The sequence below is a fragment of the Mytilus edulis genome, chromosome 10 (assembly GCF_963676685.1).
Source record: "Mytilus edulis chromosome 10, xbMytEdul2.2, whole genome shotgun sequence".
In the NCBI taxonomy this organism is placed as follows: Eukaryota; Metazoa; Mollusca; class Bivalvia; order Mytilida; family Mytilidae; genus Mytilus; species Mytilus edulis.
This window is the reverse complement of record NC_092353.1, coordinates 14,317,389-14,341,313: the sequence shown is the minus strand read 5'-3', so window position 1 is coordinate 14,341,313 and position 23,925 is coordinate 14,317,389. Positions and strand designations below refer to the sequence as shown.

The 23,925-nt window shown below is 31.7% G+C and overlaps 1 protein-coding gene across 1 annotated transcript; it reads right to left on the bottom strand.

Moving 5' to 3' along the window:
• Nucleotides 1-252: 252 nt before the first annotated feature.
• Nucleotides 253-21,959, bottom strand: LOC139492601 (uncharacterized). The gene is made up of 11 exons (XM_071280752.1): nt 21,932-21,959; nt 19,946-20,251; nt 17,352-17,483; nt 16,127-16,234; nt 11,916-12,044; nt 8,892-9,088; nt 5,469-5,706; nt 3,620-3,796; nt 3,127-3,303; nt 2,021-2,206; nt 253-772 (listed from the first exon to the last, which is right to left on the bottom strand). The coding sequence occupies exons 1-11, from the start codon at nt 21,957-21,959 to the stop codon at nt 498-500; spliced, it is 1,953 nt and encodes a 650-aa protein (XP_071136853.1). The 3' UTR covers nt 253-497.
• Nucleotides 21,960-23,925: the final 1,966 nt, after the last annotated feature.

Here is a 23,925-nt window from a genome sequence, read left to right as displayed (position 1 = left end):
CAGTCAGTCAAACGCCACAATATTACACTGTCAGACCAGACGACTGTTCTAATATCTAAAGATCTAAGACTGATTTCCAAAGGTCTTCTTTCCATTTGTTCAGGAGGAAAACATACGTTATACCATGTTTGTTACTTATGTGACAAACATCCTTCAAGTAGAACATCTTATAACAAGATCTTTATTATAACGCCCGCCTTCCTGATAATATTCAATTTTTGCCTGTGGGGCTGATATAAATTAAATATACCCAGACTTAGAATTTGTTGACATCGTGAAACGGAAGTTGTGTGTATGTCGATATAGATCACTAGAATAAAAAAAAATTTAAAATCAAAACCACTGTGCATAATGAATCTATTAAGTATATTCGGATATGTTGTTACAAATTCGATCATTATTTCAAAAAAAAAAGTTATATGTCGCATCAAGAAAGAAAATAGAAGTACTATTACCAAGGACAAAAGGAGGATTCCTGCCATATGTATCTTAACATTTCATTTTTGACGTCTATAAATATTTGACATGTGGCAAATATGACGTATAAAGATAATTATATCTGGTAATATCACAGCAGCAAGCATGGAACTGAACAGCACTATGCCTCCAGTACCGATGTACAACGACGACGGCCGTGGGTCCGTAGCACAGACTAGTGTTCTAGCATACGACGATGTTGTTTTCTTATCAACAGTCAATTCTTTTTTCGTCTTTTCAATACTTTCTGCCAATTCTTGTGGAGAATAAAAAACTGGATTGAAGTTTGTTGATCCTGAATTTAAAGCAAAAGAATTAGATTCTTATTAAACCAAACCATGTATCAACATCACTTATATCTGATCATCTTGTTTCTTTTAAGTGTTTTAATGTCAACATTGATTTTAACTGACTTTTTTCATATGCTTAATTTTGGTTGTCAACATATATGTCACAATTTGGAAGGTTTGGTCACAAACATGATCAACATTTCTTTTGGAACCAATTTTGCTTTCGTTCTTGCCTTCTTGTTCCTTAAATAATATATATCAGACTTTATTCAGTAGCTAATCTGGAAGAATGAGTACAAACAACAGTTTCCTTTCACTTTAAGTTTCGATATATAGATTATGTCATCTGACTTAGTTCAAAGTTCGATGATAATGTTAAAGAATACTGCATATACAATTGCCAACGCCTTATAGTATGAACTCAATAGTTTATTTACAACCACTGGGTCGATGCCACTGCTGGGGGAGATTTATTTCCCCGAAGGTATCACAAGCCCAGTAGTCATCACTTTTTGTGCTGACATGAATTGTCATTGATATGGTTATATTTATAAATTTACTGTTGAATTTTTTGAAATACTAAGGCTTTTCTACCTCAGGCATAGATAACCTTAGCTGTATTTGGCAAAACTCTTAGGAATTTTGGTCCTTAATGCTCTTCAACTTCGTACTTTATTTTGCTTTTTTAACTTTTTTTGATTCGAGCGTCACTGATGAGTCTTTTGTAGACGAAACGCGCGTCTGGCGTATATACTAAATTTAGTCCTGGTATCTATGATGAGTTTATTTAAGACCCAAGAGAGAATTTAGTTTTTCATATTGTGTACTTTCCATTTCTATGATTCAACAAACAATCGACGTATTTATAAGATAAATATGTCCAAATCAATTATCCAAAGCTAGCGTTTTCTGTCAGAATTTCCTTGTTAGAGTTTTGCTCCTTACAAGGAAGCTATTGAAACACAGTTTTATTTCTGGTGCTAAGATCTAGTCCTCCTTTTTTGTAATCGTAACATTGCTGTGAGACTTTTCACAGTATTTTTACTTGCCACGATACACACGACTGGTACATCATGTGAAGCAGGATTTACTTATTCTACCGGAACATATTCAATCACAGCCAGTTTTTTTTTTGGGGGGGGGGGGGTTTAAGTGACTCATAGTATAGTTAGTTTTTCCTGAACAAAGTGTTTTCGGCCTCGGCCTCTTCATAAAATTAGTAAAATTTGAATGAGTTTCTACTGATGTAATACCTGCTGCTGTATAACACACTATCGGAATGCCATTCCAGGATCCATTTAACTGACACACTCTAGTTAAGTCTCCCGCTAGATGCATTGACCCAGCAACACATGTATACGTCACTGTATTTCCTGGAGCGAAGCCTGCTACACTGTAAGTTGCGTTGAAGACACCTCCTGGATCTGCACATTTAATCACTAAAAAAGTGTATTCATTGCTTATAACGTATATTGAGATTAACAGATTCTACCACTGCATCGAGTATGATACGATCTTCACCCCGTCATTTTGTTATTGTGATATGGTAATTTGTGTATTTTTGTCGAGCCTTAGGCATTTGTCGAAAAAGCGAAACATAGCGATCCTACATTCCGTCGTAGGCGTGGTTGTCATCTTCGTCGTCGTCGGCGTCCACAAATATTTACTCTGTGGTTAAAGATTTCTTAAACTAACCTGGAGATAGTATCCAGAAGTATCCAGAAGTAAATTTTGTAAAAACAAATCCCGTTTATCCGTATTTAACTTATAAATGGACTTAGTTTTTCTGCCAGTTAACATAACATTCACTCTGTAGTTAAAGTTTTAAAAATTTAAATAACTTTCCTAAACTAGCCTGAATTTGTACCAAACTTGGACAGAAGCTTATTTATGATCAAAACCTAGTATCACGAGGGAAATTTTGTAAAAATGTCTTTCCAGTTTTTCGGTTTGTTACTTATATATGGACTTTTGTTTTCTTCCAGTTAACATTACATATAGTCTGCAGTTAAAGTTCTTATAACATTTATTTGATTTGATTCATAAGTAGGCGAGACACTCGGTTCCACGGAACCCTTACACATGTTTTGCTAATGTGCTTTAAAAGATAATATGTGCTCGCTTTGCTAACAATGATCTGAGAATACATCCTTCTAATTTCTATTCTTGTAAAAATAACTTCAACAAATGATATTCAAGTTTTTTTTTGGCAACTAGAGGATACCCACACAGTCGTTGAAGAAAATAGGACGTGTTGTCAAAAACTTTATAGCGAATCGTGTACAAATGATCAACAGTTCAAACATTGTTTTGTGTTTATAAAAGTTCATTAGCACGAAAACTAAATGTTAATTGGTACCTGAACACACAGGTGGAATTCCATCCCAATATCCACCTAATTGACAAGTACGCTCTAAATCACCAGCTTCATATTGATAATGAACATTACATGTGTATTTGACAGTGTCACCAACACTTTTTCCGGTAAAAACATAGGTTCCATTTGCAATTCCATCTGGATGAAGACACTGCATTTCTGTTCAAATTAGAATCAATAATACATGTAGAAAATGTATACGACAAAATAATCCAAAAAAAAAATAACAGGTTAATTGCTTGAAACAATCCTTTTTGATGAATTCAAATTTATAAAAATCTTTAAAGGACGCTCATGATATAATGGAATATCACGGCTCAGGCTATGTGTAAATAACCAACACATCTATTGCTTCAATGTTTCATTTCTTAATTATTAATCAACTGATTAAGACGATCAAATTGAAACATACTGAGGTAGTTAGAATGGCCTTGTGTCAGTTTAAACTGAATTGAGAAACAGTGGTTATACATACGTGAACAAATTGGATCAGTGCCATCCCAACGTCTGTTAGACTGGCATATACGGCTAAGATACCCAGATGTATAAACATAACCACTATAACAGGAGTATATAACAACTGATCCAACTCTTAAACCATTACTTATTGTATAGTTGGAATTCAACGAAGCTGGATTTGGACATTCAATTACTATAAAATAAACAAAATATTCAATATAGCTTACATAGCTAGTATATTATTACTTTCATTTCGACTAAAGATGGCATACATAGAAAGGGCTTATATCAAAATATTATCATAATTGACAAATAGAACAATGCTGAAACTACAACTCAACATTTATATAAGACCAGACAAATAGACATTCATGAACAAAACTTATGTGTTATCAAAACTGTTTATGCATATGTTCCTTTCAAATTTCGTCTTGAGCTAAATTGGATTTAATTGGGGTCTCAGATAAAAAAAGTCATTGCCCTCCAATAAACAAACAATAAGTTTGACTTCATTTCTTTAGGTTTGCAACACCACTAAAGAAAATTACGGCGCCGATTTGTTCCATGTGCACTTTTGATAATTCAACATCTTGTAATTTTTTTTCCAAAATGTTTTGTAATGAGATAACTTAAAAAAAAAAAAATAAATCATTATGCGTTGTAAACATGTATTTCAGCCCAAGATCTTGCATAGTTGACATGGTATATGGACACAATACTGGGATATTTGTTTGATTTTCAAATTTCACTCATTCATTTATTTGTTCAATAAATTTATATAAAATAATGTCTATATACCTTCTAAATCAAGATGTGTGGTATAGAAAATTCAAAGGAATTTTGAATTTAACTTTATAAAGAATATTGAATACTACATTATCACCATATTGAATGACCGTAACTTATCTTTTAGATTGTTATTTGTATAAGTATAACCTTGACACGTATGAAATGTGCCATTCCAAGTCACACTTTTACGATATGTTCTCATCAAGAAACAAGAACCAAGAATTGTGTTTATAATTGTTGTCACAGTTTTAAGTAACAGTTCGGCCAGCATATAGTAACATATCAGGGCACTGTGCAATTGTCGCTATGTTGAACAAGAAGAAATTGTAAACATTATATATAAACAATGCGCTTATTGTTATTAAAAGGTTACTCAACCAAATTCATAATAGATAAAGTTGATAATATTCAGCTTTTGAGGCGAAAATTGGCCAAACATTAAACAAACTCGATATATAATCATTTCTTGCCAACTGTAACTATTGATCAATCTAGTAAGATTGAATATAAAACCTACCAGACCAAGTTGCTGAGTCGAACCTTTTTTGGAAATCTAGTTAACAAATTTGTACCATTGACATTAGTTTAAATGATTCTATAAAACAAACAAATAACACTTTTCACTTCGGTATAACTTTGTTGCATTTAAATCCCTATCATAAAAAACGACTTCAAGACATATTATTTGAGTAGTGATGTCGGAGACAGTAATGAAAGGAGCAAGAGACCAAAAAGGTACGCAAACATAATTTGTTTTTTTCAACAATTGCCCGATGTCTACACAATATTTCCGACTACAACCATTCATATTAAGGTAGAAAGGTAATAAAAATGAATTTGATATAAGATTTTTGTTTTTCAAACCTGGACAGGATAACATTGTTTGTGAGGATGTATAAATATGATTTATATGCTCATATATAAGTATCCTGTAGTGTATATTATGCTCTGTAAACCTCCAAAGGATACCGTTATGGATGAAAGTGTATATTTATACACGTGCATTGTTTCAATAAGAATTATATGCTAAGTTCCTATCGTGTATATTATTTCATGGATACCTAAATATCAAATACCTGCATATACTCTTACAATAACATCTGCACTAGTTTCAGCTGATGGCATCTGTCCACTGCCCCACCTATTATCAATAAATACCATGTATCCTTTGAGGCTACTTGGTGTCCATAATAATATACTGCTATTTGTATAGACATATATCACTCCTGAATATTTTGTGTTTGTAGAAAGAGCTGTTCCCGCTCCATCAAAAATCATATCCTGATTATTTTCACCGTTCGCATCATGTTTCACCTGAAATTAACAAATGCTTGAGACTAATATACATATAAATACTGTGAAAGTGTAAGACGACATACGTCATTCTTCCTAATAATTCGGTTGTTCGTCTGACTGTCAAAAAGCACGCCATGTCTTTTTCTACGATATCTAGTTGACATTGGTGTTTAATTGTTCAACACAACAAGAATTAATTAATAGCATTGTGCATCAAATATACTTATCGACTTTTTAAAATGTATTATTCTGTTCTTTTACACAAATAATGAATATCATAAAGGCATAATATCGTTTATTTTTGTTGTATAAACGTATTTACACTTTTGGTAATTAGCTGAATTTTGTCTGCGAATGACCTTAGACATGCTCCGAATAACATGACGGCAAGCAACAAACTTATTTTTAATTGTGACGGAAAATCTTTCAAATTGTGATGTCAAAGTTTACAGGAAATTTGTGTGATTTTACGTAGCGGCGGACAAATTTGCTAAGATCACTATACACGGTTTAAAATTACTTAACATCGAAAATCTTACATTTTAAAAATGTGTCGCTTCAACATATATTTACAAAACGGATAGAATAAGATATAATTACACCTTATGTAAGAATCCTGGGTTTTGATTGGTTGATAGCCAGTGTATTTTTCAATAATTTACTATTATCAAATGAATATCGTTCCTTTTTTAACGCCGCCGGGGCATTTGCAAAAAAAGATTTGCCTTTTACCCTATCTGCCGTGGTATTTGCCAAAATAAATCTCTATCCGACTGGACGCTTGTAACGTCACGATCATCAATGCGTTTTTGAACTTAACATTCGATGTAATTAAACAGATATAGCATGTTCATGAGGGGTATTTGCGAAAAATACCAGTCTTGAGAATAAATTTCCCTCGCCTTACGGCTCGCGAAATTTAACATTCTCTCAACTGGTATTTTTCGCAAATACCCCTCTTTAACATGATATATCTGTTTAACATTTATTCTGAACGGTGCTTGTGTTTGCTAGCCACATGGAAAATTTTAACCAAACACACTAATACTTATTATTTCTATACAAACACCGAGGTAAAAAAAAGACGGGTACACTTTTTCTATTTGAATGCCAAAATATGGTAGGGTATATAATCGGGAAAAAACTGTTCAACAAACTGAATTTGGGAAAAATCATCTTTTATACCAATGTTCTGTAATCTTAAGATAAAAGAAATTAACCATTTTTGATAACAATAATTTTCTCTATTTGTTCGCAGTGTAACGAGTTGCTTTGTATTGTTTAAGTGTTAATTTCCATATGCCATTTTCATTTTCTTTGTTGTTATATGTTTTTGTTTCTATATCGATTTAGATTATCACAAAATTTTGACTTATGTACCCCTATTTGTTTTACCTATTATAAATGTTTGTTTTGTTCATATATTGTTGACAATATAATGAAATTGTATGCGATTATATTATAACTGAAAGGTTTAGCTAGCTATATGTTAATTATAGGTTTAATCTACCATTTTCTACTTAAGGATTTAAAACAACAGTTTAAAGGTTGAATAATAATAATTGATTTTAATTGGATTGCATTAGCATACGTATTAAAACTTTGTGCTACCCGGTTGAAAGTGAGATAATATGTTTTGCAAAATATGCATGTTGTGTTTATTTAGATTAAAAGTTATAACAAATGTATATACTATATTAATTGGCGTATTAAATTTTTAACCTTTTGTTGGTTATTAATCGTTTGTTTCTCTGTCCTATATTTTCTCCCATTTATTTGTATTGTAGTCCTGTCATGTAATGTTGTCATTTTAATGTTATAATTAAAATTGACATTAAAGTTGGAGGTTTGGCATGCCACACAACCAGGTTCACCCCACCATTTTCATCTTAAAATGTCATGTACCAAGTCAGGGAAATGGCCATTGTTATATTATAGTTTGTCTCTGTTTGTGTTTCTGTTGTGTCGTAGTTCTCTTATATTTGATGCGTTTCCCTCGGTTTTGGTTTGTAACACGGATTTGTTTTTTCTCTATCGATTTATGAATTTTGAACAGCTGTATACTACTGTTGCTTTTATGTATATACTATATTAAAATTGATAAGCAGTCAATCGTTAAAATATATTACTGTCAATCTACTAACCAAAAAAATAGTCATTATGTGTGGCAGTTGCAGAGAAAGATTTGAAGACACATCTTATTATTTTTTTTACATAATGAGAAATTCAGAATATCAGCAAACTAGATGTAGCTTTCTGACAAATACAAAATGTGCTCACATGTTACTACTCAATATTGACCTCAACATGAAGTCGCCCTACTGAGGATAAGCTAAAAAAAAACAATTGTAAAAGAATTCGTTGTTTGACCCTTGATTTTCATATTAGTTAAACAAAAATGAAACAAAAATTGTAAAGGACATCTTTGTCGGACCCCTTGATTTTCATATTAATTAAACGAAAATTTATGCATCAACAACATAAGAGTGTGTTAGAAACATGTAAGGATTAGAAACTAGAGATTTGTTAGAAACATGTAAGGATTAGAAACTAGAGATTTGTTGATTTCAATGTTAGAAACATGTCAGGATTAGAAACTAGAGATTTGTTGATTTCAAATGTTTATCGTCGATTGTATGTGCTTTCTATACCAAAGTTAACATGTTTACAAAGAATATATTTAGTAAATATAAGAGATAAATGAATATTTTTTTCTACAATTTTTAGTTATAGTTAAACAAGCCAACGTTGTATCAAAGTTTTACCAAAATCTTTGACATAGGCAATTAACTGTATGGTGACCTTAACTTAGTACTTTCGAATTCAATGATATATTTGGAAAGTTTTATACTTCGTTTCTGTATGTGTTACATTGTTGTTTTTTTGTTGCACTTGTCTGTTGTTTCCTTGTTTTACTCTTATAGTTGATGTGTTTCCCTCGGTTTTTTCTTTGTTATCCGGATTTGTTTTCTCTCAATCGATTTATGACTTTTGAACAGCGGTATGCTACTGTTACCTTTATTTAAATGAGTATCAAGAAAAATACGACTACTTTGTCTTTAGTATTCTAAAAAACATTCTGTTTGTCAATTTTTTGTTTGAATTTCTTGTTTTGTTAATGTTTTGCAGTGTTTTTGTTGTTTAAAACCTTTTCCGATTTTGTATTCTCCATTTTCGTCTTCTGCTTCATATTAATGCCCTACCTGAACGGTAACTAAAGCATGATCAGTGTTGTATATTGAGGGATATACCATGTCCTGACTGCTTATTTTGTCTTCAACCCTAACAGTAGTCTCAAATACCAAGTTGTCATCAAGTTTATAGCCTTTTAGAACAACTGTTCCATTGTTACTAACTAAAGGGTTTCTCCCCCATCCGTCATGCTGGAAGAATACTGCACCTGTAGAATAGAAAATCTTATGTCTAACTAACTTCCTCATCGAAAACATATACATGTTGTAAAATACTATTAAATCAAAAAGAAACATACTGGGAAATCCTGTAAATTTACAACAATTTTAATATTTCCTATTTTGCAAATTGGAAATTTCAAAATATATCAGATATATTTTGAAATTTCCAACTTGCAAATAGGAAAAATAACACAATGAACCAGCAATCATCATAAATAAAAACTTCTGTATGATATTGCTAATTTAAATACATTTGTTTCATCCACGAAGGTATTTTCCTTTTTTGGATGTTTGATTCATCTATTAAGGACCAATGATAACGACTCTGCTATTCAGATAAGTAAACTTTTATCATCGGAATGAATGGAAGGTTAAAATCCGGTCAGCCCACCGATCGGAAAAGAATTGGGTCCAAATGCTTAAACACAACTTATGTTAACAATGCTTTATGCAGACGGGCCCAGTACCATATAAAGATATGACATTTGTCTTTAACATCATCTAATACTATGACATATTCACCATTTCCTTTCTCAATTTTATCTAGCTTTTTGTTTTGTCAGTTTTGTGGACTAACTTTAATTGGATTTACATTGATTGCGATATTCTTGTTATTAAATATTAGAATAAAGTAGTAAAAGTACCTGGCCACGCCCACTTGTAGTTGAAGTATATGTACTTTTATCCATCTGATGTGTTAAACCTTTTTCAACTGATTTTTATAGTTTATAAACATATTGTACTGTTATACCACTGTCCCAGATAAGGGGAGAGTTGGTTTCCCGCTATCATGTTTAACCCTGCTACATTCTGTCTGTATGTGCCTGTTCCTAGTCTTGTGGTTGTCGTTTGTTTTTGTGTTACATATTTGTTTTTTGTTCAACTTATGTACATAAATAGGGCTGTTAGTTTTCTCGTTTGAATTGTTTGATATTGTCATTTCGGGGTCTTTTATAGCTTATTATGTGGTATGGGCTTTGTTTATTGTTGACAGTAAGGTGACCTACAGTTGGTAATTTTCTGTGTCATTTTGTCTCTTGTGAAGATTAGTCTCATTCTTTTTTATGCCCTTCTTGTTTTGCGTTAGTGATATATAATATAATATAAAATATTTAAAGAGTAAGACACAAGTTAAAACTATTGGTATCAGTGAAGAAAAAAGTAAAGATACAAAAGTCTGAAGTCTTATTGATTGAAAGTTTTTGGTTAAAAGTGAAAAATCGAGATCATGTTATTGAGTAAAAGGCTGATTCAATTTGCGACAAATGATGATAAAATTACGTAATTCATTAATGATATGATATTATTAAATAAACAGCGATTTTCAATGTTTCTTCTGTCGTAAATACACCCCATCCCCTTTTCATGAATAGGACTTACCGATGAAGACTTATAAAAACATCGCAATTGCTTATCCTTCCAGAGCACATGTAATCATCCTTAGTTTTTGGTGGAGTTAGTATTGATCAGTCTTTAGTTTTCTGTGTTGCGTTTTGTGTACTATTCTGTTGATTATCTTTTTGTCTGTTTCTTTTTCAAGCCATCGTGTTGTCAGTTTATTTTCGCTTTAAGAGTTGAATGTGTATCTTTCTGCTGTCTTTTGACATCGTGAGTTTCAAGAATTATGATTTGAAGCGTTGTTTGGTTCTATACCAAAATCCATTATAAAAATGGTTGGCCATTGTTCTTTTCATGTTTGTGTCAAATTACTTTATCCGTAAAACACTTTAATTTACACTAATGAATGTATTGTCAGGTCGGAATGGGACCATTTTATTCGATGTTCTATGGATGATTAGTGTTTCCTTTGCAGAACGTTAATCATGTTAAACTTATTTGAAAAAAAACCTTTAATGGAATCGTATATGGCCTGTTTTAATTTTAAGGTACTGTCATTAAAATACCCCCATTTTCTAGTAATGGTCAACATTCTCTACATTCCTAATTTTTGCATCCATTTCTTAGTAATAGTTTACAATGAGGGTCGATTTAAAACAAAACAATACGACAAAAGAAATGATTTCAGCTTTCCAGTGGTGAACTTTTTATTTCTAAGTAGCAACATTCCAGCAGCACCTGCATACGGTGTATATATCTCCCAATTGAAACGATATTCCCGTGCTTGCATTTCCTATCATGATTTTCTTGATAAAGGGTTGTTGCGCACAAGGAAGCTATTAAGTCAAGACTTCAAAAGAGTGAATTTGAAATCATCTCTTCGTAAATTTTACGGACGCCATCACGAGTTGGCTGACCGTTATGGAATAACCGTTTCACAAATGATATCGGATATGTTCCTTACGTCGTAACTTCAGTCCTCTTCCCTTTCATAAATGTGACCTACCGGATTAGATTATTTACCGGATTTGTTATCTCATTAGCAAGACGACGGGTGCCACATGTGGAGCAGGATCTGCTTACCCTTCTGGAGCACCTGAGATCATCCCCAGTTTTAGGTGGGGTTCGTGTTGTTTTTTCTTTAGTTTTCTATGTTGCGTTATGTGTAATATTGTTTGTCTGTTTGTCCTTTTCTTTTTTAGCCATGGCGTTGTCAGTTAGTTGTCGATTTATGAGTTTGACTGTCCCTCTGGTATCTTTGGTCCCTCTTTTACATCCAATGTTAAATATTTACAACCATTACACCATTACATTTATTACTTGCCATTATAATAATCACTCATCATTACAAATGCTACTCACTGTTACAAACATTACTCACCATTATAAATGTTACTCATCATTACAAACATTACTCACCATTACAAACGTTACTCATCATTACAAACATTACTCACCATTACAAACGTTACTCACCGTTACAATCATTATCGTTTAATAGTTTTTGATAAGGTACCCACAATCTCACTTTTGTTTCAGAATAACCAAACAGCAAGCCACCAAGACAATTGGATGAAGAAAGGGTCTTCATTTGGAATATAACTCCTGTGAAAACGGAGTTAAGTTGTATTATATAAGGTATAAATAGTGTTTTACAGGAAAACAACATTCATTAAATTTTATGCGTCTTGTTTTTTTTAATGTTGTAAAGCCAATAAAAAATAACAACCACAAACAGTTGAAGAGCTGTATTATCAAATACATCCATACTTAAATTATTGAAAAAGCTCGTTTAAAACCAGAAGAGCTCTTAGAATCGCTTGATGACGGAATTTTATTATATCAGTAGATTAAAATATTAGAAAATGAAAAAAGTGATGAATGTCAACATTTTACTGTGTGTATTGTTATGTATTTACTTTTCTACATTGGCTACAGGTATAGGGGGAGAGTTGAGATCGCAAAAACATATAATTTTTTTTATCTGTCCCAAGTCAGGAGCCTCTAGCTTTTTGTAAGTCTTGTATGATTTTCAATTTTAGTTTCTTGTGTATAATTTGGAGTTAAGTATGGCGCCCATATCACTGTACTAGTATAGATATTTCTTTGGGGGACAGCTGAAGGACGCCTCCGGGTGCGAAAGTTTCTCGCTGCATTGACGACCTATTGGTGACCTTCTGCTGTTGTCTGTTCTATGGTCGGGTTGTTGCCTCTTTGACACACTCCCCATTACCATTGTCAATTCTATATGTTATGCGCGATTCATTTTTTTTACTGCCGGTAACTACTATTTTCATATTGTTGAATATTGGTTGCAATTTGTCGCTGACATTCTTAGAATTGGAAATTAGTATTTATCATTTTGCTATAATATTTACTCAGCTGTCTTTATTCGAAACATTATAATGCCATGCATGTATATGTCATCTCAAATTAACCAATGACATATGTAGTATTCTATAACATCCCAATTTCCAAACTCACAGTTTTCATATACATACTTTATGCTCGTTACATGCACATGTCAAGAAAAAAAGTTCCAACATTTAACTCTAAATCTATGAGAAAAATCTCTTTTCTGAATTACAGGTCATCCTAAACATTTGAAGCAGGCCAGATAAAAGCCAATGTGAATGAAAAAAATTGAAGGAAAAGAGTAATAGACTTCACATGTGTTTGATATTTGAAAACAGTTAATTTGAACAACAAATGTAAACGACCGTAATCTAATAAATGTTACAATGAATGAAAATGAGGGATGTGGGTATGTATTCGATTGTATGAATGTGGTTACAATGAATGAAAATGAGGGATGTGGGTATGTATTCGATTGTATGAATGTGGTTACAATGAATGAAAATGAGGGATGTGAGTATGTATTAGATTGTATGAATGTGGTCACTCTTCTTGGTTTTTAATTCAATACATCTTTTTATTATGATTTCCTATGCCTCTCTTTCCTCTATCAATTATCTTAATTTTACAAAAGGCTTTTATTTCACTTTTCAATTGATATTTAACCTGATAATCTTTTGTCATGCAAACAAAACAACAAAAAAAAAAAAAAAAAAAGAGAGAAAAGAAATAAAGAAGAAATGCTAAAATTATAAAAGGAACAAGCCGATTTTCTCCTGAAATAACTGTTAATATTATTTTGATGGGTTGTTGGTGATGACGTTAAAAGTAAATAAGCTGCAATGTAAAAACATGTACCTTGTCACATTGACGTTGGTTGAATAATAAGCTTCTTAAATGAGTGTGAATAACAAACGTATATGTATGTAATATGTAATAAAAATATAACAAGTCAATGTAATTGAAATATTCTAAACCTGAATCAAAAAGAAAACGTGAAAATACAAAATGAAAACAGTGACAGAACATTGAAATAAATCTGAAAACTGTTTGGAGATTTCCAATTTTATATTATTGAAAAGTGAAATTTAGAAATTTCTTCTGTAGGATTTTTTTTTCAGCAAATTTTACTTTTAAAACATGAAGTTATAATATTATATATTTATAATAAAATGACATGCGTACTATCGCGACGTACAGTCCTAATGGGACTGGTTATTAGCAACCATTAAATTTGTTTAAATACGTCGCTCAAGTTTAAACAAAGTATTCATATACCTTAAGAATCACACACTCTAGTTTTCGTCCATTTTAAATAATTTTATCATGAGACAGATGATAGAAATCTTGCATTTTTCTTTATCATATGCTTTTGCAGATTCCCGTCTTAATTTTGTGAGAATTAAGGTTTGTATGATAAGGGAATGTTCTTTATCTTACCTCCTATACATTTCTAGGAATGTGTTTGGTTAAAAGCGCCCTCGTGGATACTGTGTATATTTGATATTAGGTTAGTAAGGAGGCGGGGCTTATCTCATACACGGTTAGTAGTGGCGTTACATCTCTTTATATTCCATATATGGTAGTAGGGAGGCGGGACTTATTTCATACACGGCTAGTAGTGGTGTTACGTCCTTTTATAAACACAAAACGGTACTGAGAAAAAAATCGTAAAGGTTTCAACAGACGAAGAAATTGATGATTAAGATTGAAATAAATTCATAAAACACATTTAAATCTAACAAGTTGTTATTGTTGGTATCTGTTTTTGTATGATCAATGGAAGTAGTTTCTTAATGCTAACAGTATTGAAGACTTGCTCATTTTGATAGGTCTAAATTTCACATGTTAAGATAGTCGATAAGATAAATTCGTTACATAGTGTGCTAGTGACCTAATACTGTATATATGGGGTCAGCAACTTCCATATTGGGATTCGAGATTCGCTCTCATCCAATATGCAGATCACTGATGCATCTTTCAAATAGTACTTTGTCACCGTTCGCAGAATTTAAACTAGTGGGAATAAAACTGACGCATAGACAAGAAAAAATATAATTGTACTTTATTGAATCCGTTTTTTTGTTATCATGTCTTTAATCATAATGATGCATAGATTGTAAGAAGAGTCCGTACAACTGTATAATTAATTCAACGTCATTGCTCTTAACAATGTTTTTCTAAATGTTTGTCGTTTAATCTTTACAAATACATATGAAAAATATGCATGGACAGAATATTTGCTTGAAGTTTTGTTAAGTATTCATGCAATTCATTCTGTTTGCAAATATTTTAATTAATACAGTTTTTTTCATATTCATATTTGTCTCTGTGTACCACGCTCACCTCGGCAGTATTAAACTCTCGTTAAGGGGATCGGGGGAATAGAAATATGCTCGTTATTGGTCTTGTTCCGATAGGCAGTCTACCCATTGCAAAAGTTGGAAGGCCGTTTAATTGTGCCGGATGAACAAGTTAGCAGTCCCGTCCGGTCGGAGTGGGATCGTTTAATCAGATGCATCTTGTATAGAACATACCTAGCTCTCTACTCTTTAATTATGCATGAAATATTTGCCACTGGACATAAGGCAAATATTTAGCAATAAATCGACAGTATCGTAACTTGAATTTAATTTTTGATGAGGCAAAGTATCTGAATCTTGACAGTCTAATCCTCACTTAGTTAAACTACTCCAATGCCAATAGGGAGTGAACAGTAAATTGAATATACAAATCGGAAAACAGGTGTATGTGATAATACTCTTGATAGATCACAAACTGGCAAAATGATCTTGTTTATAAAAAATCCAGAAATGTGCAAATATGATAATAAAATAACATTTCTATAACGTTCCTAATCAAAACAATAATAATTGATAGAATTAATGTATGGCAAAGCATATTAAAAAAAAAATTGTCATATTCAAAACAATGAGAGATATTTCAAATCTTACATGTAATAATAGATATGGGATACCAGTGTTCATACGTTATCTTTTGTCAGTAAAAATTAAGACGGGAATCTAGAAAACCACGTAATAAATAAAAACGGTAGATTTCAATCATGTTTGTCATTTTAAAATTATCTTATATGGAAGAGAATGCCAGTATATTTTGAAAGTGCTGGATTACTTTGTTTGAACTTGAGCTACATATTTAATTGAATTCAATGGCAATAACTTGTCCCATTAGGTCCGAACTTTGAGTTACGTACATATATCTCTAATACGACAAACTCAACGTACGGCATCATAAGTAATGTTCTATTTAAACACTGGCTTCTCGAATATTAATACATGTTTTCCTTTTTCTATAGTATTGAATCAAATCACCTTGTCCATCAGAATAATAACCGCCATCCAAACGTGTTTGGGCAGTAACTAGATCAGGAAGAACCGAACTTTGATGATTTATTTCTTTGAAGCTGTCGGTTTCATTATCTGAAATTATAAGGCACTCATTATTTATGTTTTGTTCTTTTTTATTACCTTAAGTCAACATTGAAGGTACTTTCTACAATCGAAAACCCTTAGTTCCTAGAGTATAAAGAATGAACAAATTTGCCTTATCCTATTATAAAAATACTTAATTTCAATGGAGAAGAAGCTCAGGCCAGAAATACAAATCAGAAAATTGACTCCAGTATCAATAAATAAATTCAGATTGGCTGAAATAAAACTAAGATTCAGACCAGGTTATATCATTTAACAGATTAAGATTATTTGTCTCATCAATATGTCTTGCCAGTTTTGTATTTTGTTAATTTAAAAAAAATGACTTACAAGCTTCATACAGATATTTTTTTTATATTTGATTTAACCTGAATATTGTAAATTTGAATTTAAATGAAGTGGTTGTCGTTTCTTGGTTTGGTTCTGTAGTATTTCGCATATTTCATACAGATAAGACAATTGATTGGTGTTATCATATGGTTTTACACTATTCATTTTGGGGCCCTTCATCGGTTCAGCTTGAGCCAATGCTCCGCGATAAAGGCCATACTTTGAAAATAGAATTATTGCATCGTATTTTGTCTTAACATTTTATGTAGTTGTAATGAACATTATCATTTTACTTTTATACTAATGTACGCCATGTATATGTTTCTTTTTTGTTTCTTATTTACTTCTGTGATGAGGGCCTCATGAAATATTGATTGTATTGCTAACTGTGGCTTTATTAATATTGTAATCTTAATCTGAACGTCACTGGTGAGTCTTAAGAAGACGAAACGCGCATCTGGATTATCAAATGATAAACCTGGTACCTTTGATAAATAGTTACCCTCTTTTAATAAAATAAAATATTGTTTTGTTTTTGTTTGACCTATAATTGCATACATTTAACACATTGTGAATTGAATGAAGAGTTGTCACATTGGCACTCATACCACATCTTCTTTCAATTAAAAAATCTTATATCGGTAAGCAACCTGTAGCGGTTTTGCAGTATTGATTACTTGCCTAATTTGTAGAAGGCATTGGGTGGTAATTCAATACTTTGTTATCAATTTTAATGGAACATTTGGGGCTTTGGTTGTCTAATGCGCTAACCTACCTGAAATTTGTACAGCTTTTTCAAAGAGTGGTGTAGGAAAATCTGCTTGCTTCCAAGCCTTAACTCGGACAAAACCATTGTTGTGTTTCCCTTGTACTGGAGATGACGGTCCGTTATAGTCTAAGTGTGACCCTACCAATATAAGATATAGGTTGAAAACAAATTTCCTTGATATTGAATCGTTATCTGATTATTTGATTATCATTCATGTGCTTGCATAAAATGTTTCTTTTGTAAGAACGGTTTAATATTGTTTATTAACTAAGTACATATTTTCCAAAAATGACTGCTTATTAAAACTGGGCTTAATACAGACAATAAAATTTAGAATGGAAATGAGGAACGTGTCAAAGAGACAACAACCCGATCATAGAACAGATAACAGCAGAAGGTCACCAACAAGTCTTCAATGGAGCGAAAAATTCCCGCACCCGGAGGCGTCCTTCAGCTAGCCCCTAAACAATTATTTATACTAGTTCAGTAATAATGAACGCCATTCTAAATTCCAGATTGATGATGCATTTCCAACCATTTTAGTTTGTTACCTGGATTTGTTTTCTCTTAAAAGAGGGACGAACGATATCAAAAGAACAGTCAAACTCATAAATCGAAAATAAACTGACAACACCATGGCTAAAAATGAAAAAGAAGACAAACAATAGTACACATGACACAGAAAACTAAAGAATAAACAACACGAACCCCACCAAAAACTAGGGATGATCTTAGGTGCTCCGGAAGGGTAAGCAAATCCTGCTCCACATGTGACACCCGTCGTGTAACTTTATGTGATTACAAATCCTGTAAATAGTCTAATTCGGTAGGTCACATTCATGAAGGGGATTGTAGTTACGACGATAGGCACATATCCGATACCATTTTGTGAAACGGTTGTTCCATACCGGTCAACCAACTCGTAATGGCGTCCGTAAAATTTACGAAGAGATGATTTCAACTTCACCATTTGAAACTGTTGATTTAATAGCTTCCTTGTGAGCAACAACCGTCTATTAAGAAAATCGTGATAGGAAATGCAAGCACGGGAATATCGTATCAATTGGGAGCTATATACACCGTATGCACGTGCTGCTGGAATGTTGCTACTTAAAAGTAAAGTTCATGATTGGTAAGCTGAAATAATCTTTTTTGTCGTTAAGTTTTGTTTTCAACCGAGACCCTTATTGTCAATTTCTAGATGTAAGTCAAGACATGAGGCTTAACTGTATCTGATGTATCCTTTATTTCTAGTTCGATGGGAAAGATGCGTTCAACAAAGTCACCAAATTTTGAATTATTTAGTGAAAGAACATCATCTATATAGCGGAAAGTAGAGTAAAAGGATATTGCTAACTTCTTATCTTTCTTCCTAAGAAGTCAGCCTCATAATAATAAAGAAACAAGTCGGCAAGAAGAGCGGCACGATTTGTTCCCGTTGGAATGCCGACCATCTGTTGAAAAACACGTCCTCCGAACGTAACAAATATGTTGTCAATCAAGAAATCAAGCATCTTTAAATTGTCAGTTTCAGAAAAAATTTTGTTTGAATCAGAGTGATCCTTTACAAAGTAGGATTAATCCCTCCCTAAGACCAGATACGTGTATCTACGTTGGCTATTCTTTTTTTTTTATGAAACAAAGCAATACCAATTCCTGTGATTTGTCTCTTAGTTTGGAATGTGGAATACTTGTGTAAAGTGTAGAAAAAGTCAAATGTTTTAATACTATTACAAGATGAAAGATTAATCGATTTATGACTTTTAACAGCGGTTTTACTGCTGTTACCTTTATTGAAACATAATAATCTACAAATATATAACCTGCAAACGACAAATAATCGAACAAGGTTTCTCGTATATTGACTAATTTTAAGCAAACTTCAAACAATTATAAATTCCATGGCAACGAAATATAAAAGTTTGATAATGACCCTTCAATTTATTGTACCCGACAAGCATGGCTATCTTGTTTGAAACAAGTTCATCAGAATTGTTTTTAAAGTCATCTTCTTCCCAACTCCATTCTTTTTAAAGAGTTTCTTTTATGTCTTGTATCGATCAATATGTAGACTAGAATAAAAAAAAACAAAAAAAAAAACCCGAACAATTTTCCATCTTGCAAGGTTTTTAGGAAAATTAAAAAATGTATCGTTAATTGATAAACACACATACTAAGTGGTTTTAATTTGTTGATAATTTAAGACTTGAAAGTATTTCCACTGAACATTCTAATATAAGGGATGGATCAACTATCCTGTATCAACCTTATAAGTTTGAGAATACTTTTTTACTTGACACTTGTTAACCAGTCCATGGAATTTAAACATTTGCTAGTATTTTGTATCGATCGGATTTTATTTTTTTCAAAATTAAAAGTACTACTGTCATTATTGCTTGTCACTTTATCTAACAAAATAAAGTTTTGGGATTAAAACTTACCTTACAAATATTCCTTTATATTATCACATTCTGAAAACCATCAATCTCAAACTCTTCCACTGAATAATTAAGAAAACTTTGTGTATTATGAATACATTAGGAATAACAACAAAACTGTATAAAAAAGCTAGACAGAGGAAACTGGTGCGTGAAATATACCTGTATAGGCTACGCCTCCGCTGTCAGCGCCACCAAATGGAAGTGAAAGAATAACTTCAGCATTATTGTAGATGTACACAACTCCTCCATAATCATGTGCAATATCATTATCTCTTTGTGCCGATCCGATACCAGTAAAAATGTAATCCACACCATCTATGACAACTTTGATTTGAATATCCAGTTTAGCTGGAAGCTCACCAAGGGAATGTGTCACTGTAAGACTTGAATTTTCTGAATTCTGAGATTCAATAGGGTACCAGCTACTGATAAAAGATGGCCTGTTCCAGCCATAAACATCATCAACTGAAAAACAAAATCAAATAATAAGCAAAAAATCAAGTAAGAGAAAACAAAAACAAGACATAACATAAAAAAAAATAAGATTATAAGATAATGTTGACTGCTGTATCCTTATTTTTGACATTTTATCTATTATATGTCTGTTTGTTTTGTTTACAAATCGATGTCAATATAATTTAATTTAATGCCACGCTCATACAAGTGAGATATTTAGCTAGCTATACAACCAAGTTTAAGCCACCAGTTTCTACATAATAAAACACCTGTACCAAGTCAGGAGTTAGACAGTTATTATCCATTCGTTTGGTGTGTGTGAATCTTTGGTCTTGCTATTTGATAATAGACTTTCGTTTTAAATTTTCCATGGAGTTTTTTATTATTTTATTTTATTTTTTCCTTATTAGTAGTATTTTTCAAAATGAAAATTCAAAAAGCAACAAAACCATCAGTAGTTTATATTCTAAGAATTAGCATACCTGTGAAATGTATGAAACGTAATAACAAAAGTGAAACGTCCCATTTCATTTCGAAAATTCACTTAAAAATCCTGAATCCTTATATAAATGGATGTTGTAGAACTTTCCAGACCTTATGACTTAATGCAATCAACTTACGATAAAACAATGTTTGTACAAATTAATACAAATTTGTTTAATTCATTTTTACGTCTTCATAAATAACATCTAACAGTGAATACAATATTTGTTCTCTATTGTTCTCAATGAGAAGGAACAATTTAAACAAAACGACAAATATAAATTTCGATTTATTTTCAGTTTCATAAAAGAATTTCCGTCAAATGTAACTTACTATATTTTGTTCGTTGATTATTCTTTTCCCGTCTATTCAAGTATTTAAGTAAATTCGTCTCAACTCGGCCGATTCCGTACCCTCATCTAAGGAGAAATGCGGATTCTACCGAGAATTGCCGAATGTATTTAAGTACTGTAAAGCAAATTATGTTCGCGTTAAGTTCTTTCTTAACAAATTCGCAATCTTCTTGATCTATTCATATAAGGAAAGAATAAAGTTTCACATAATTGCAATAATTTGAATTTACATTGTTTTGCTACTCGTGAAAGTCGGGAAAAAACAAAATTGGCTCACGAAAATAAGACAGTTTTATTGTTATGGATAAGAACAAACTGGTTCAGATTTTTCCTGTTTAAGAGTACGCTGAAATGTATCCAAAGTAATAGTGACAAGAGAATACTTAATGTCACAAACTTATGTTGGAAGATAAAGATTTACTTATATTGTACTGTATTCCCCCCTTCGTTTTCTGGGTAAGTGATACTATCACTACCAAGCTACTAAGATCAGTTAAGACACAATTTTCTTTAATATTTGTAGTTCACCACACTCTTATATTTGCTTCTGTTATTCCGAGTAGATTTCATACAGCATGCAATAATCATAACTTTACGACAAAGAGAATGTGTAATACACACAGATAACTAGTATACAGAACGAAAAATAATATTAAAAAAACCCGTACGATGTGCTTTAAACGGGCAAATAATCGAATTGATATCAACATTTGAATAAAAGTTCCAATGGTTACAAAATAACAGTATCACTAACATTTTTGTTTCTGATAATGACACATTTAAACCGGTTTTGTTCAATTTATAATTTTGTAATACACCATATGTAGATTAGTAACTGTAGTCTGATATTTACCAATATATTCTCTCAAAGCATTGCACATAGCTTTTTTTGTATAGTAATTAGACACATATAGTCTACCTCTTAAAAACAATATTTAAATATTCACGATAGGTAATTTCTAAAATTCTAAAAACGAAATTAAACTCCTCATTTTGAATTCTTTAAAATATGATTATATATCAAATACATGTACCTTTTTAAAAGTGTGAATCAAGAAACCCGTTTTATATGTGAAGAAGTAATATAGTCTTGCATAACTGAGATTATACCAAATCAATAAGAAAAAAGAAGCATTTAATATTTACAAAAAATCCTGTAAATATAGCAAATATTATAATTTTTGAGTGTATACCAATTAAATAAACTCATATTTCAAAACTTTTTGTCGTATAAAACATCTAGGGGAGTCAGGATTCTCGGAGGAAAAATACCCCTACATTCGGTCATTCTTTTCATATAGAATAACTTACGATCAATAGAATGATGCGTGTAAAAGAAGTTATTTCAACTTTATTCTCATTATTGATCTGGAAAGCCATTATTGACCTTACGAAGAACAAAAGAACTACTGACCACTGTTTCACAAGTTTTATTGAATTCTTTAAAGTTAACAACTTAAGAAAATAAAAATCGCTGCTTTCAGAAAATTTTTTAAAAGCCAATTGATTTTAATTTCTTTTTTCATCATGGAGTAAATAAAATATTTAGTATTAACACAAATATCGTTTATCTACAATTATTCGATATCAAAATTGAATTATTCCTACATAACATAAGTGTATTGGTGAACATATATCTGTCTTGTTTGTTACATGATATGATTAGATTTTTCAATTGTAAGTTGTTAGTTTATCTTTATGTGATATAAGTACGACACAATCGGATGTGCACATATCAGTATAAGGTGTTCGTTTAGCATTTAATAGAATTAACCAGTGTCCTTTTTCCATGCAGTATTTTTTACAGTGTTTGAAAACAAAATTACTGTTCTTGATTTTATATGATGAAGATAAAATCTTTCAATAAGTTTTATTGAGGTCTGGAGCTTGTACTACCGTACCTGCTAGTTAACTAATGTATCATTGTGCGTTTTTTTTTGTATCGTTGGTTTGGTTGTTATCTCTTTGACACATGCACCGTTTCCATACTTAATTCTTTTATGCACTATGCACTCACCTTTGTATGATGTGTAGATAATTTTCTATTATATACATTCTGCTTTAAATGATTTGTTCCTCCCCAATATCATGTGCAAACATCATTCTTTATCTACTCCGATCTTGTCATGTTTTTGTATCATTATAAGATGTGGTTTTACATCATTCATTATATGATTTAATTCGTTTTATGTGATTTGCATTCGTCGTTTTGTTCAATAAACATAATTTAAACTGAATCAAAGAGAGACGAAAGATACCAAAGGGCAGTCAAACTTGTCAATTGAAAATAAACGGACAACGTCATGGCAATGTTGATTGTTGATTCAAGTTCGCTTCTCCATAATTAACTTAGGCCTATATAATTATATCGAAATGTTTTCTACGGGAGAAACTGGTTAAAATTATTGCTATTAAAGCAATGACTTTTTTATTCTGTCAATTAAATAACAAAAGTGATCAGTTATACTATCATGCCCTTCATATAGAAATTTCATGTAGATTAAACAAATTTAATTATGCTTTGTATGAAGAACCTAGGTCATGTAAAAACATGGAAAACAAATACTACTCGGTTACTTAAATGATTCGTTGAACAATAAAACTATTGTTATACCGAAGGTACAACAGTAAGTGAATTTACACTTAATAAAGGTATTTATTTTAAAAAGTCTGTTCTCATACATATGCCATTTAACATGTGCATGTGAATCAATACAAGTTTTGAATGGAGCTACATATGGTTAAAACGTTTTGATCTGTTGAATAAAAACTTTAATGGTAGTTACGTAAACGTTTATTCAACTATTTCAAGCTAATATTTAGGTATAACGTTAATTCAAAAAGTAA